Here is a 14,790-nt window from a genome sequence, read left to right on the forward strand (position 1 = left end):
CTGGTAAGATCATAGAATAGAAATTATTCAGCCTTGAGAAGACAAGACTCCAGGAGACTCCTTTGCAGCCTTCCATTACCTAAAGGGGGCTTATAAGAGAGTGAGGGATTTTACACACCAGCAGATAGTGACAGGATATGAGATTTTAAAATAAAGAGGAGAGGTTTAGATTAGGTATTATGAAGAAATTCTTCACTCAGAGGGTGGTGAGGCCCTGGCACAGGTTGCCCAGAGAAGCTGTGAATGCCCCATCCCTGGAAGTGTGCAAGGCCAGGACTGGAGCAACCTGGTATAGTGGAAGGTGTCCATGGCAGGGTAGTTGCAAAAAGACGATCTTGAAAGTCCCAAAACATTCTATGATTTAGCACTTTCTTTATACTTTGTAAACTTTTATGTGATTGAGCTACCCAGAGCTGTTCCTCTCTGAGAATTTTCACGCCCTGCCCTTTCCTCAAGCTCTAGTGGGTCTATTGCATCAATTTATCTCTTTCCACTGCTTCACAGAGTTTATCTTGTGAGAAGTACATGTGAGTCCAGGAAATAGCTGAACCAAAGAGATTACTTTAAAAGGGTCAACAAAAAAATTACAAAATCAATTAAAAATCCAAGGCTTTCTCAGTATTTGTGGTGGGTTTTGGTTGCAGACAACACTTCAAGAAGTCACATTATGAACTGACTTCTCATTTGTTGCCAGACATCCTTATAAAGATTTATCATGCATAGCCAAACAGGAACAAGAGATTACTAAACAACAGTTCATTTTTCAGCTGCATTTTATTTGTAATACCTTTTATTGGCAGATGTTATCCCCACAAATGAATTAATGTTCCCCTGTAACAAAGTGGACGTGGATTGATGAGAGAAATTGATTTGTGTTTGTTAATGTACTTTTGTTGCAGCAAGTACATTAAGTAATTAAAGTGCTAAAAGAGATCTTCCCATCCAGACACACAATATACTGAACTCCATTAATGCAAGGACAAAGGACAACTGGTTTTTTCATTGCATCTTGAGTGCACCCTGTCTGCAGCATATACACCATATAGCTTAATTGCATCCATAGTTTTAAGCAGTTCCAAAACCAGTTAATATAGCAAGGAAACTCTAAAGGACTGCATGTCCAAAAAAGAGTAATTATTTTGAGTTGACAGCATAAGCCATCTTAAAACTATCCGATCAAGAGATTGTGTGCAGTTTTCCATTCTTAAAATTAGACTTTGGGACCTTTTAAGCTGAATACAAAGATATCTAATGAAAGAAAGTCAGAACAAACCTTTCCCATACACAATAATATTTTCTACTATCACAATATCTGAGCATTTGTAATTGTACCCCATAAAGAACAATCTTCTGAGATATTATTACTATTCCCATGTTTGTAGATAATAGTTGATGAACTAAAAGGTCATTCAAGCCCACCTCAGGTAATTTCCCAAAGTCACTACACATTCCAGCAAATAGCAACAGTCAGATGCTGCATTTCAGCTTGGAACAGTTACATTAAAATGCACCATACAAAAGAGCAGTGAAGTGTATGAACAGTATTGCCAAGGGACAGAATTGCTTCAAATATGGGACAGGAAAATAGAGGTAAAACCACATCTCCTGGACATTAGACAGTACCTCCTCTCTGAAAATAATGTAGACATAACAGTGAGAGAAAATACTGGTTTGGGTTTTTTTTTCTTCTAATACTTCTGAGGGATTCTCAGATGTTAGTGATGAGTATCATATAAAAATCTCACACAGAATGGGATTAAAAAAATGAAAAGCTGGTCTCCTGGTGTGTTTATGCGCATGTTTATGTGCATGTTTGTAACTAAAGAGTTTGTAGTTGAGTCTTTGGTAATGTCTATGTTTTATATGCCCATCCTTCACCTTTCTTTAAAAACCATATCTCCTGGAGTGAGGCAATTTGACAATAAAGTCTTGTACTATTTACAATTAATCTTTAAATGCTCACAGTTGCTACACAAACCATGGCAGGTTGTACCCAAAGCTCCAAAAACAATTAAATATGTAACAGTTTAAAAAAAATGTATTTTAAAAATACTAAATCCAGGTTCCATTCACTTATTAAACAATTCATTGCAGTTAATCAGTAATAGAGTGGAAAGGAAGTGTGTTCTTTGCAAGCCCTTATGTAAAAAAAAAAAAAAAAAAATCCCATACTGGGCTAAATGTTGCATTTGGTTAGCCAAAAATTAAAGCTTTTCCCCTTAATATCTACTTACTATCTCTTTTGAGGAAAGCAAACATCACCCCAGTTCAAGTGACATTTATATTGTTGCTTTGATGACTTTCTGAGTGAATTATGTCAGCAACTATCTTCAATCTCACCTCACATCATTTATATTTATACACAATTGTACCTGAGATGTTGACTAGAGTTCCCAGCTCAGAGGGTTACACATGGACCCATGTCTGCTGCTGGGAATCACTCAGCTCTCTCTATGTGTAAGTCATGGAAGGAAGCCTAAGCCCTTAGGCTTGTGAAAGGATTTATGTGTATGTGCTGCAACATTTTATTACTTAAGAACAAGTGAAGTGACACACTTTTAAAGCACTGATCTTAACTAGAACAAGCCAGAAACATGGCATTGGCCTAGACTGTGTCAGGGCAATTATTCTTAACAAGACAGAGTGCCAGACATTAGTGAATGAGAGGGTCTGGTAATAAAATAACCAGGAAATGCCTCAGAAAACCCACTCTGTTCTTTGTGTGCAATTTTTTAGAGAATGATAATTTATTCTCCAAGTTTTCATGTGAGGGTGATAGTGGTGTGTTTAGTTCTTCTGGCACTTTTCCTCTCCAAAGCACTCTGCAAACAGCTAACAGAGGCAGCTGACGTTACCTGTATTTGGAATTTGTTTTCACATTGTTACATGGGTGGGTTGGAAATAGATGATCTTTAAGGTCCCTTCCAACCCAAACCATTCCATGGCTCTGTGTGGCACACGCCATGTATATCCCTAGGGAAAGCACAGAGCGACCACCAGCAGCAAATTCTTTCTTTAAATACAGGACAAGCTCTTGGGAGGACAGCTAGACCTGGTTCTTGAAAGAGAAAAAGTAAAATCCTTTGATTATACTCAAGCTCTGAAATTTGTTGTGCAGAGTCTGGGGAATCTCTGTCTTGGAAGTTTTCAAGATGGGAATGGACATGGCCTTGAGTTACTTGGTCTGAATTCAATAATTCCTGCTTTTAGCAGGTGTTGGGGTTGAAGATCACAGAAGTTCCCCTCCAGCATGAATGATTCCCTGACTCTAGGATGAGTATGACCATAGTCTTCCTCAGCATAGAAGCAACAAAGAAGCTGTGCAGCTTCTTTCTGCACTCAGTTTTAGCCCACGAAGTCAACATTGTTTTAGTGATTTACCATCAGGACAATGGTCTCCAGTTATTCACCTGGCTGTTTAGCTTACAGCACAAAACAGGTTTGCTTGATTATCACTAATATGTGATTTTAGCTGAGCAATGTGGTTTGCTGATAAATTTGGGTTCTGCTTTTCAGCTGTATGTAATACTCCATGCTTAAGTCTTGATGCCACTCTGTCCAGTTCCTCAACACGTGTGTCACATCCTGGTGGAACTCAATTTTCAACTCTGCACTTAATGACACAATGATTGTAAGAATTTATGGGGCTTGTGGCATCAATTCATTGAGGAGATAAACTCAGAGGGTAAAACAGTTAGATCCAAGTGCATCAATGAAGATCACAGCTACTTCTAAAAGACCTGTGAACAAAGAGAAGCTACTTTTTTGTATAAAATCTATTGGTTCAAGTAGAAATTCACCTCAAAGACATGAATGTAGTCCATTAGATTAATACATTTGATTAGCAGAACTTAAGGGGGATCAAAGCCTTATGGTGATACTCTAGGGGATGACACTAAATTTAAGATTTTTTATTATAGAAATATTTTTTATTTTATGAATTGAACTCATGAAAATGGGAAAGGCAGTGCCAAATTACACATCAAGAGCTTTGAAGAAAATCTTATAGTAGTCAATTTTTAATGTTACAGATGATAGAATGAACTGTCTTCCAGGTTAATAGCTGATGAGCATTAAAAGCTGGCTAAATCCCAGAAGTTTCATTTTGGTTTTTTCTTCCCTTCTTAACTCTATTTTTTTTGCCCAAGACTTTAATCTAACATCACAGCTTGCATTTTATTTCCTAGGAGAGTGGATCCCATCTGTTTGCATGACATTCCTCTTGGCTAGCACTGTCTATATGATATATTTTAATGTTTATCTTCCAGGAGCAAGCAGAATGGCTTCTCTGTCTGTATCCTTACCTTTGATTTATGAATTTTCCTGGTGTGTACAAAGCTTTCCACCTGGATGCCAGAGCATCTATACCAAACTGTTCTCTCTGTAAGTACCACCACCTTTTATCTTTGGATCAGAAATTGCTTTGCAGCATTTACTGATCCTTCAAAATAGCTTTCTTAAGTCCCAGTTGTTTATTTTCTGCAGGTGGGGAAAACCAGAGACTATTCTAACAAGACCAGGATCAGAAAGAGAGATAGGAAGTGAATGTATTGATTCCCTAGAACATTTTTTTTTTCCTCTGATGTGTCCTTGAAGGCCAATTTGCTGAATGTTGTGGAGTGTGCACTTTTAAGTAAGCTGTTTTAATGAGTGGTTATCACACTAGTGTTCATGACCAAGAGAGAAACAGTTGCTATCCCATGTGTGAAGGGTGGCTGAAGCAAACTGAGCACATTCTTTCCCAACACATGACTCAGTCACCTCATGTTGTGTGACATGGGTGCCAAATGGGAGCAGAACAAGTGCTGAAGCTGGACCATATGGGTTGAGGAATGGCAAGATGACATTTGGAGTTCTCAGAAGCTCTCAAATTGCTATAACATTTCTGGGCCCTCCAACATGTGTTTGTTCCAAATTACTGTGTTGTCCAGAATCTTCCCTCTGACATTGCACATGCCTGGTTTTTACTCTATGTTAATGATTGCTGGGAACAGAGTGTGGGAAACAATCACAAACTAGGATGTAAAGCATTATCTCAAGGCCTTGAGCAGTGTCTATCCAGGCCCCTCATTTCTGAATTTGTACTAGTTCTGTGACATTGCCTTGGTTAGGCAACTTCTTAGGAGAGTTGAAGTTGGCTTCTGACTCAGCTGTCTATAGATGACCAAGTGACACAGAACAGCTACCTAATGTATTTAGGGTTGGGTAAGCCAGAGTATTGCTTATTTGAAGGAGAAAGATAATTTCCAGATACAAGAGCACCCTGCTTTCCACTGACCAATCAATTACCTGTCAGTGGAGTTTGCTGAGATGCTGCTCTTTCCCTGCAGAACAACCTCACCTCTGAGGCTTCACTCCATTTATTTTCAATGTTTCCTCCCTACCATTGGCACAGGACTCCCCAGCTCTCTTCAGCAGACCCAAGTGCCTAGAAATTAAAGATGGCTATACTCATTAACCAAATTGTCTTCACCAGCTGTCATGACAATAACCCATCATTCATGATTTTCATGAAGTTGCCATTGGCTACACTTCAGGACACTGATCCTTAGCTTCATGCACACCTGCACTGCAGCTACTTTCATGACTTTAGATTTGTGCTAAACTGAGCTCCATCTTGACCATGACTGACTCCTGAGAGGTTTTATGCTTTCTCTTTTTTATGCCTTATTTTTTTTTTTTAAGAATATTGGATGCTGCCTCAAAGTGAAGATAATATGTCATCATGGCAAGAAAAAAGTCAGTTCTGTCAATGCATCTGTTCCAAGGGATGGCACTCATTATTCTAAAAGGCATCACTTCCATCACTTTACAATGCTTACAAGCCCTCTTCCTTTTATTCCCCCCCGCCTTTTTTTTCTTCATTTATAATAAAGAGAATTCATGCATCATAAATGCACTATGTAAGTATTTTCAAAATGACAGATTTACAGTCCAAAAGTGATTTGTATTTCATTTCAGGTGAGAAGTCTGAAGAAATGCATATTTTTATGAACAAAGTAACACGATTTACTTCTGTCCTACACTTTCAAACTATGTGATGATGATATATATATATATATATATCTATTCCGACACTGTCCCTCAAGGCTTTGAGAAATAAGGTCTGCACCTCTGAACACAATGTGTATTTTTCAGGTACTCATCTGACAAGAGAGGCCCTGATGGATTGCTGGACCCCAATTTGTTAGGAAAAGGAGCTGCTGCATTTTGTCTCTTAAGGAATGACTTCATGACTAAGTACACTGAAGCCCAGTTGTCCATCTGGTAGTTAACAGGGATGTTTTGCCACTCAAAGGCTCAGTTATTAAGTCAGAGGACCTTCTTTCCAGCAGCTCTGAATGCTACTGATCCCTGGTCTGGTCCTTGTAGGGTTTTGCAAGCTCTGAAACTACTCATCTTTTCTCCAGAGCAATGATGCATTCCTTTTAGAAGAAACTGGACTTCTTTTTCCCACTCATTTTTAATCACCACCATCCCTCACACACACAAACCACCAGTGCCAGTGTCAGACACTTACAAATTGCAGCCTGGAGTTTGAAGATTGAGAAGACTGGTAAGCAGTTGATTCAGCCCTGTGATCAGTGACCAGTGACTTACCTTGGTCCTAGTTTTATAACACATTGTTGCCAGAATCCTACCACAGGTCAGGCACTATTTCACCTTCTTTGTGCCCTCTCTTTCCTCACAAACTCCAAATATTACTCACTCCATGGATGCAGTAGTTGTGGGGTTAATTTTTTTTCCTCAGTCAAATAGATTTTGAAAAGCTTTAAGAAAAAAAGGTGCAGAAGGATTGCTTCTGACAGAGCCAGACAAATCAATTAATTGATCTCCGGCAGTCAGGGATAATTTTATTTCCTACTCTATTAAGGAAAATCAGAATCAGTTAGCTAATTTCACTAGAGAAAATGTCACCAGTTATTAAGCAGCACATGATGGAAAGAATTAAAGATGGAAAACTCAAAAATGTTTTTCCTTCCAGAAACTGCATTACTTGTTACTCAACCTTTAGAACTCTGGCACCAAACAGCATTGCAAATCTTTTGGTTTGACCAAAAAAAAGGTTTTCTTCCCCTGTAGCATTTAACCTTTGATGTCTATAAATACTGACATGGTTATATTTGTGCTGCAGAAGAAGATATATTTAACAGTAACTGACCAAACTACCTGCAACACATAATTTACTGTCTGTTCCTGATATATGTTTGCCAAAAACACAAAACCATGACAAATGTTAACAAAAAAAAAAAATTCCTGATTTTTGTATAATAATTATTCATACAGGTATAGAAACATTATTCAAATAGCACAAGTTGTAGTCAAAATAGTTAAATATTTTAAGGAGCTTCCATTTCTCATGGGGAGGTAGAGATGGCAACTGGCTGTGCATGCATACAGATTTCAAAAGAGCATCCAGTAAAATCAAAAATAGAACCAGGGCCATTACGAGCAGCCTAACACTTTAAAGCACTTTGTGACTTATGGACAGCAGATCATGTCCTTAATCAAGCTTGATTAACTATCACCCAATGGCTCCAGAAGGGCTGATTCTTCCTAAATCATGTTGATTTATTCATTCCTTTATTTGAGTGGAGTGCTCTTCTTGAAAAGACTCGTGGCTGGCACAGCCACACTCTCCCAAAGGGCAATGCCTTCAGAAGGACAGTTAGCCAAGACTAAGTGTTTTGGGAAATATTGCCCTTATTTCTGCAGCTGCCAAGTTCCAAACCAGAAATTTCAGCCTTTTCAGTTAGGCATACAGGAGTAGGACTATTCTGTATTTGTGGGCATATTCAGGGTTTTTATTATGATTTTGTATTTTGTTTTTGTACTAAAGTATTAGGAGGGAAAATAGATGGCATAAATTATTATTAAGGCTCTTCATTTTTGTTCATACTTTTAAGGTAAAAAAAACACAGGCTGCTGGGTTCCCACAGAAAATAAGATGAATTTCAATTTCTCTGCTTTTCTGATAGACAACACTTCATAAATCACCTTTCTGACCTTCATCAGGACAGAATGATATTGATTCAATTTACAAGTCACTCAGAGAAGAAAAATGTTAGTTAAATAGAAAATACACATCATTCTTAATTCTACTACATTCTTATCTGTGGAGACCACATAAGTCCAAGATATCCCAGATGTCTATAGCCAATATCAACAATGGCAATATAAAAATGTCAAAATTAAAAGTGTCCCCAAGTTAAAATGAAATTTAGCAAGCTCATCCGTTCTTTCTTTTCACACGTTCGTGCTACAGTGAAAGGATCTGCTGAGGAGATGAAGTCAGCCAGAGGATAGTGACCAGCAAATATGGGACACAAGAATTTTGCTGGAAATGCAAAGATTTAAAAGATGGAAGGAAAGCAAATGTAATATTGTGCAGGGTACACATAAACAAAAATTATTGCAAACAACTTAATGCAGTATAACCTATACTATCATGTGTTTAGAATATTAATCAGTAAAGCAAGGTAAGTACCAGTGGGGAAACAAGCAAAGGTAATTAGGAACTCATTAGTGTGACAGCTGAATATATTATCTGTGTTAGTGCTAGGCTTACCCCACACCAGAGATTTGATCTGACTGTCAAAGCCAAAGAAAGCATTTCACAGAAATGATTGAATGCAAAATCAGACCAATACAAGAAAAAACAGGCAGATTATCACACTGGAACATGGAAAGATTCCTGGCTAACCTGAGAACATCCTATTGTCTAAGTCCAAAAAAACACATAGCCCACAGATGGGAGTGGATTTTCAGTTGTGAGGAAGATCAAAGACATTACAGTGATCACTGGAAACCAAGGGAAAAAAATATATCTATAGTTAGATTTTCCTTCTGTTATCATAAGGACCAGAATGCACACAAGATTTTTTTTTAGTAGCTTGGATAAACCAAACAGCTCAAGCATAGAGGTTTCTTTTTCAGTTTGACACCAGCACTTGACATAGTCAGAATACTCTCTAACATAAAGTTGGTGGATATTCTCTTGGAGAGAACAACAGAATGACAAATGCCAGCTGTTAAAACCAAATAGAGCTGTGTTTCCTTCATTCAAGTTCCCAGCATTTTTCCCACCCAGTTCATCAAAGTAAATCAAATAACAAAATGCTTCTATACTGATGGAAACAGCTCTACCTAATCCATCCCAATACCTGACACAATTCCCTGTTTTTTGTGAGGGAAATGGTGCTTGAGATAGACAAATCAGCTCTGAACCAGCTCTGTGCCAAGCCAAGGCTTGAAAGAAAACATTTTTTTAGTGTTCTGTAAATATCAGTTGTGGTAGGTGAAAGAAAACAGTATTCCTCTAGACCCACTGTTTTCCATGAAGTACCTTCTTTTGACCTGAGTGTCCTGGTCTCCCCCAAAAGTGCTTTTTTGTCTAATTTTTCTTCACTGAAGAACACCTGTGGGGTGCAGTATGCAAGCTGAGCAACAGCTCACACCTGGCCAGGCTTCTTCGCAGACATCAGGTTTTTAAAAATCTACTAGGAAGAGTGGTGTAAAAATAATAGAGGCAAAAGTTTAACTAGACCAGAGCCGTACATCTTCTAATTTATGGAGATGTGAAAAATCAGTGTGGCCACCGGAAGCAGAGCTTTAGACAAATATGAATATTAATTTTCCCTTCAGAAATGGTGGGATTCAGCTAACTTTGATTACAAGAATATAGTAATTAGATTTATGGCCCTAAAATGAAATTGTTTGCATTATAATTCAATGCAACTATCATTTACCACGGAGACTCAAAACCAGTCCAGAAGCATTTAAAACAGCCATTGTACTTATATCTGAACAGGGGCTTAAAATAATTTGGAGCATTACAACATTGTATTGCAAAAACAAGTCAGTCACTCTGAGTTTATAGTGAAAGTAATGTACATTGATCTTCCTTGACAGCAATAAAAGCCCAATGACATCCTCCTCTGCCCTGGAGATTGCATGAAATATAACTGCATTTGGCAGAAAAGAACCTGTTTTGCAATTTAACTCTTTTCTGTAGGTTGCACCTCTGTTGTCAGCTGCATATTAATGGAAACATCAACTCACCCCCTCTGGAAGAGGTCCACATTATGGAATTTGTGTAGCTCCACAGAAAACTCGACCGTTCCCTGAACCTCAGACATGGTTTTTTCAGGTCATCACCTAAATAACACATATATAAAGACATTGTAAACGTTTGAAGTATTTTACTTAATAAATCCATGAATGGATTATTTCATTTTAGTCGGAATCTTGGGGTTCATGCAAAGCTTGAAATTGACTGATATCAGTTGGAATCTTTCCAATAACATAATTTGGCTCCATCTTCAGGAAAACTCACTAAAAGCAGGATCAAAGCAGTAATTAAGAGAGGTAAGAAGTCTAATTAAGCCTGAGGACAGAATGATAATATTATGAAAAGTATAAGAAGCAAAAAGTAAATAACATATTATGTGAAAGAATCTCAAAGCAAATTTTAATTAACTCTCTTGCTGCTCTTGTATGGGAAATTGATTTTTTTTCTTCTCATTTTATGAAATGGCAGATTTCCAGGGTCAGCACAGCTCATTTCTGTAAAAGCACAGGCCAAAAAGACAAGAACCCTAGATAGATGAGAGCAGAATTCAGATTTCTCTTTTTTTTGACCCCTCCTATGACTTAAATAAAGTCCCAGAAGGGAAGCTTCTGAGGGAATATGAATAATTTAAATAATAATGAATGGAAGATATTCTTTTAAAGAAAATGCTGACAGTCATGGCACCTAATAGGCCACAACAGTCAGATCAAGATTTTGAAGCATTACAGCCATTTACACAGTACATCCCATGTGCTTATTGAATCACAGAATAATTCCCGTTGGAAGGGACTTCAGGAGGTCATGCCTCACTCAAGGAAGCAACTTTCCAAACCAGCTCTATTTAATACACAAGTGTAGATCCTTAACATTTCTCTAATTATAGCAGAGGCAATCCAAGGACTTTTACAGCTTTTGGACAGATTTTCAATTATTTTTTTGCCCTTCCTTCTCCCCATCTCCCTCCTCCCCCCCCCTCCCCCCTTCCCGCAAATGTACTTCTGGCAATCTGCCAAGCTGCCTGGAAATTTTCTGTAGGATCAATGAGAGGATAAAGATTAAATTTTTTTCATTAACACATTCAGAAGCAACATTTTAGTTGTTGTTTGACAGCAGCCAAGTGCAGTCTCTGAGGAAGACTCATGTCAGGGCTCTTAACAATTCCCCTTTCTGTGACATACAGGGCATTAAAGGGATATGTAGCTCAGATGCAAAATGAAAAATTTCTCCAGAGGTGCTAATCAATAATTTTCATGGCACTCATAGATTTGACTGTGTCCTTTAATGAAGCAGGAATGAAGAGGGTTTTGATACATGAAGTCCTCACATAAGCATTAGGCTTTAGATTTCTCAAGGCTTGCTCCTGATTAGTAATTTTCCAACTGACTGGCATATTACACTGATTATTTTAAACTAAGGTGGTTTTTTTTCTGGCTAACCTCTCAAGCACTACATTTTTTCAAAAATATTTCATTCCAGAGTTAAAAGGTTATTAATTTTTCATTCACCATCCTCAGACTTTGGAATGACAATAATGTGGTGTAAAAATATATGTAATATATGTCTATAACTATGAGAAAGAAAAAAAAAAATTGCTAAGCTACACACCTGATACACCTCTGAGGTAAGGAACTCTACCTTAGCTTGTGCCAGGTCATGATTTGGGTGTGCTGAAGGTATATTCAAACTCTAGTACTTGTCAGAGTAAATACAGAATAAACAAGGTTGGAGAAGATCCTTGAGATCATGGAGTCCAACCCAGCACCACCTTGTCAACCAGAACAAGGCCCTGAGTGCCCATCCAGTCTTTGATTAAACACCTCCTGGGACAGTGACTCCATCACCTCCCTGGGCAGCCCATTCCAATGCCCAATCACTCTTTCTTCCTCATATCCAGCCTAAAGCTCCCCTGGTACTGCTAAAGGCTGTGTCCCCTAGTCCTGCTGCTGCTGCCTGGGAGAAGAGACTGACCCCACGTGCTACACCCTCCTGCAGGGAGCTGTGGAGTGATGAGCTCTCCCCTGAGCCTCTTCTTCCCCAGGTTAAACACCCCCAGCTCCCTCAGATGCTCCTCTTAGGGTTTGTGTTCCAGACCCTTCACCAGCCTTGCTGCCCTTCTCTGGACCTGCTCCAGCACCTCAACATCCTTCCTAAACTGAGGGGTCAGAACTGGACACAGCACTCCAGCTACAGCCTAAGCACTAATGAGTACAGGGGAAGAAAGGTAATATTTTTTGTTTCCTTTGTCCCCCATTTCAACAGGAATGAAACTCATACTTTGACCTTTTTCTTTTTGGCCCAGATTAAGAAGGTGTACACAGTTTGTAGGTCATGGATGTGACATATCCATCCACCAGGTTATGTGTGAGTGCCTGTGTGTGGTAGTCTTGCCTGAGTCAAAAAGCAGAGTGTGTGGGAAGCTAGTAGGAAACCATGCAAACCACAAAGCAATAGTCTGACAACATATTTAGTCTTGAGGAGAGTGCTAATTAAAAGAATTGCCTTTGGCAATATATCTGCATGTTGGGCTAAGGCATATTTCCCTAGACCAAAAGCTCAGGATCAAAGGAAACTCCATGCTTTTGAAGACACGAGTGTAGAGAAGAGAGGTGTGAATGGATGGCCAGCCAGTTCAACACACTACAAGTATTGTCAGAGACAGAAATGATGAGGTAAGTTAAGATTAACTAAGGAAAGGAAAAATTTAATACATTGAAATATGCACATAGGTTTTCTCTGTATTTGCACAGTATTTTTCAAGCTTTACATCTATCCAAAACAAATACAGAAATTATCCCAAAAACAAATAACGACAAACAAACAGAAAACCCTGTTTCTGTAACTTTATTTCCCTCAGTGATCACCAGAATTAAAGTGTAGGCACCTGCTACACCAGTTAGAACTTCCATCCCCCCGAGAAGCACAGCAGAAGATCAGATCACCAGATCTACACCCCAGCACTAGAGGCTGGTACAGCAGGGAGCACCTCACAAGTACAAAAAGGAGCCTCTGGTGCACCTTATTTCATGGCACTTATCAAGGTTCAAAGAATCGTGCTTAGACACATGGGTATAATTCTTCAATTCAAGAAGCTATGAAATCTGACAAAATAGCTGCAGGCACCACTGGATCAAGAAAATATTAAGTAATTAAAATGATGCACTAATTTTTAACTTTTGTACCAGGTGCCTGCTTAAAGGAACCTTAGCAAACCTCTCCAAATGGGCTCATGAAGGACCTCTGATCAACCCTTGTGTGGGACAACCTTGGGTTATAAATAGAGCAATAGTTGCTAAAAATAATACTGAAGGTTACCATGACATCACTATTGTAAAGAATAGGGAATGCTGCCAGTATTGAAGTATCCTCAGTTATCTAATAAGCAGTTTAAAGACAAATATAGAGGTCATATTGGAGAAGATTTTAGTATATTTGGATTTCTGAAATGTCTGTTTCTATATCAAGCTCCTTGCATTTTTTCAAATGAAACCTTAAGACAACAGTAATAAATATCAATGCAAAGCTAATAAAACAGCATGGGAAGTGTTTCAGCCATCTGCTCCTGTGAAAGCAGTGCCATGGTCACCCTGGTCTCCCCAAAGCACTGGATGGCTTCAGATGGCACTGCCACTGTCACTGGCTGTGCTGTGCTGTCCTACACACACCAGTGGCACCAGCCAGGTCACCAGTCTGACAGTTTGTCCTTCCAGCTAGAGTTGGTGTCCTGGCAAGGGACAGGTAATTTCAATTGTCACTTTACTTACAACAAGGACACATCAACTGAAAATCAGAATCCTTTATACAAATAAAGCCTATGAAAATTTATATATTTAAAGACTGGAGACTGTTTCACTTGCATTTTTAAAGGAAGGCTGGATTTTACCCCCCACATACCCATTGCTGTCAGGGGAAATACCTTCTGCATTGGAGACTATTCAAGAAGCTATACGGCTAAATGCAACCTTTTTAATTTACGCTCTTTGTACTTAATGGCATTTTAGAGATCCAGTCACCTGACCAAGCCCTCTGCCAGGAAGTGATTGGTTGATTATGTACCACAGACACCACTGTTAAAGACCTTGAAGATAAAAATGAATCTGACAATTCCCCACTGGAACAGCAATCACTGACACCCCAAAAAAAGGGAGCTAGGGAAGGTGAGATGGGGAGAGAGCACATTGGATAGAAGGACAGGACACTACGTAATCTGACAGTTTGTAGACCTTCTAGCCTTTGCATAATTACATCCAAGCAAAAAAATCCCATATTTTTTAAACATAAACTACTTTTTCTTTTCTATTTTTTTGTACCATTCTTAAGCATCTCTATTACAGAAATGGGTTTAGAAAAAGAGAAAAAAAAAGGAAAAATACACCAAGGGCAAAAGAATGAAATACCATGTGACCAAGAGCAATGACTCATGAACCTAGAAGCATTCATTTAGGAGAATAGAGCTACCTTTCAAGAAACACAGCACATGCTATCTGCAGGATATCACCACTGTCCTTACTGGTTTTAAAGCATCTTTTATTTTATTGTGATTTTTTTTTTTTTCAGAAGCTGGCACTTGTTTCAAGCTAGGCATTTATATCCTTTTTTTAAAAAAAAATATTAGAAATTCCTTGAATAAGTGAATAAAGTCACAGTGTGATGACTTTATTTTCCTCTCCACTAATGCCTTCACCCACTGTACTTCTAAGTAAGAAAAGTAAGAATACAAT

The 14,790-nt window shown here is 38.5% G+C and overlaps 1 protein-coding gene across 23 annotated transcripts in view; it reads right to left on the reverse strand.

Moving 5' to 3' along the window:
- Positions 1-14,790, reverse strand: part of FAM135B (family with sequence similarity 135 member B) — a 203,946-nt gene that overhangs the window by 129,400 nt on the left and 59,756 nt on the right. For 21 of the 23 annotated variants that reach the window (XR_010350422.1, XR_010350440.1, XM_064398103.1 and 18 more), the window contains one exon: positions 10,063-10,158. The exons of the other annotated variants lie outside the window; for them this stretch is intronic. Coding sequence is in view for 19 of the 21 variants with exons in the window: in XM_064398103.1 (XP_064254173.1) it covers positions 10,063-10,139 (77 nt within the window). In the remaining 2 variants the exon portion in view is untranslated. The remainder of the gene's footprint in view (positions 1-10,062; positions 10,159-14,790) is intronic. 23 annotated transcript variants of the gene reach the window in all.

This window comes from Passer domesticus, chromosome 1 (genome assembly GCF_036417665.1).
Source record: "Passer domesticus isolate bPasDom1 chromosome 1, bPasDom1.hap1, whole genome shotgun sequence".
NCBI lineage: Eukaryota > Metazoa > Chordata > Aves > Passeriformes > Passeridae > Passer > Passer domesticus.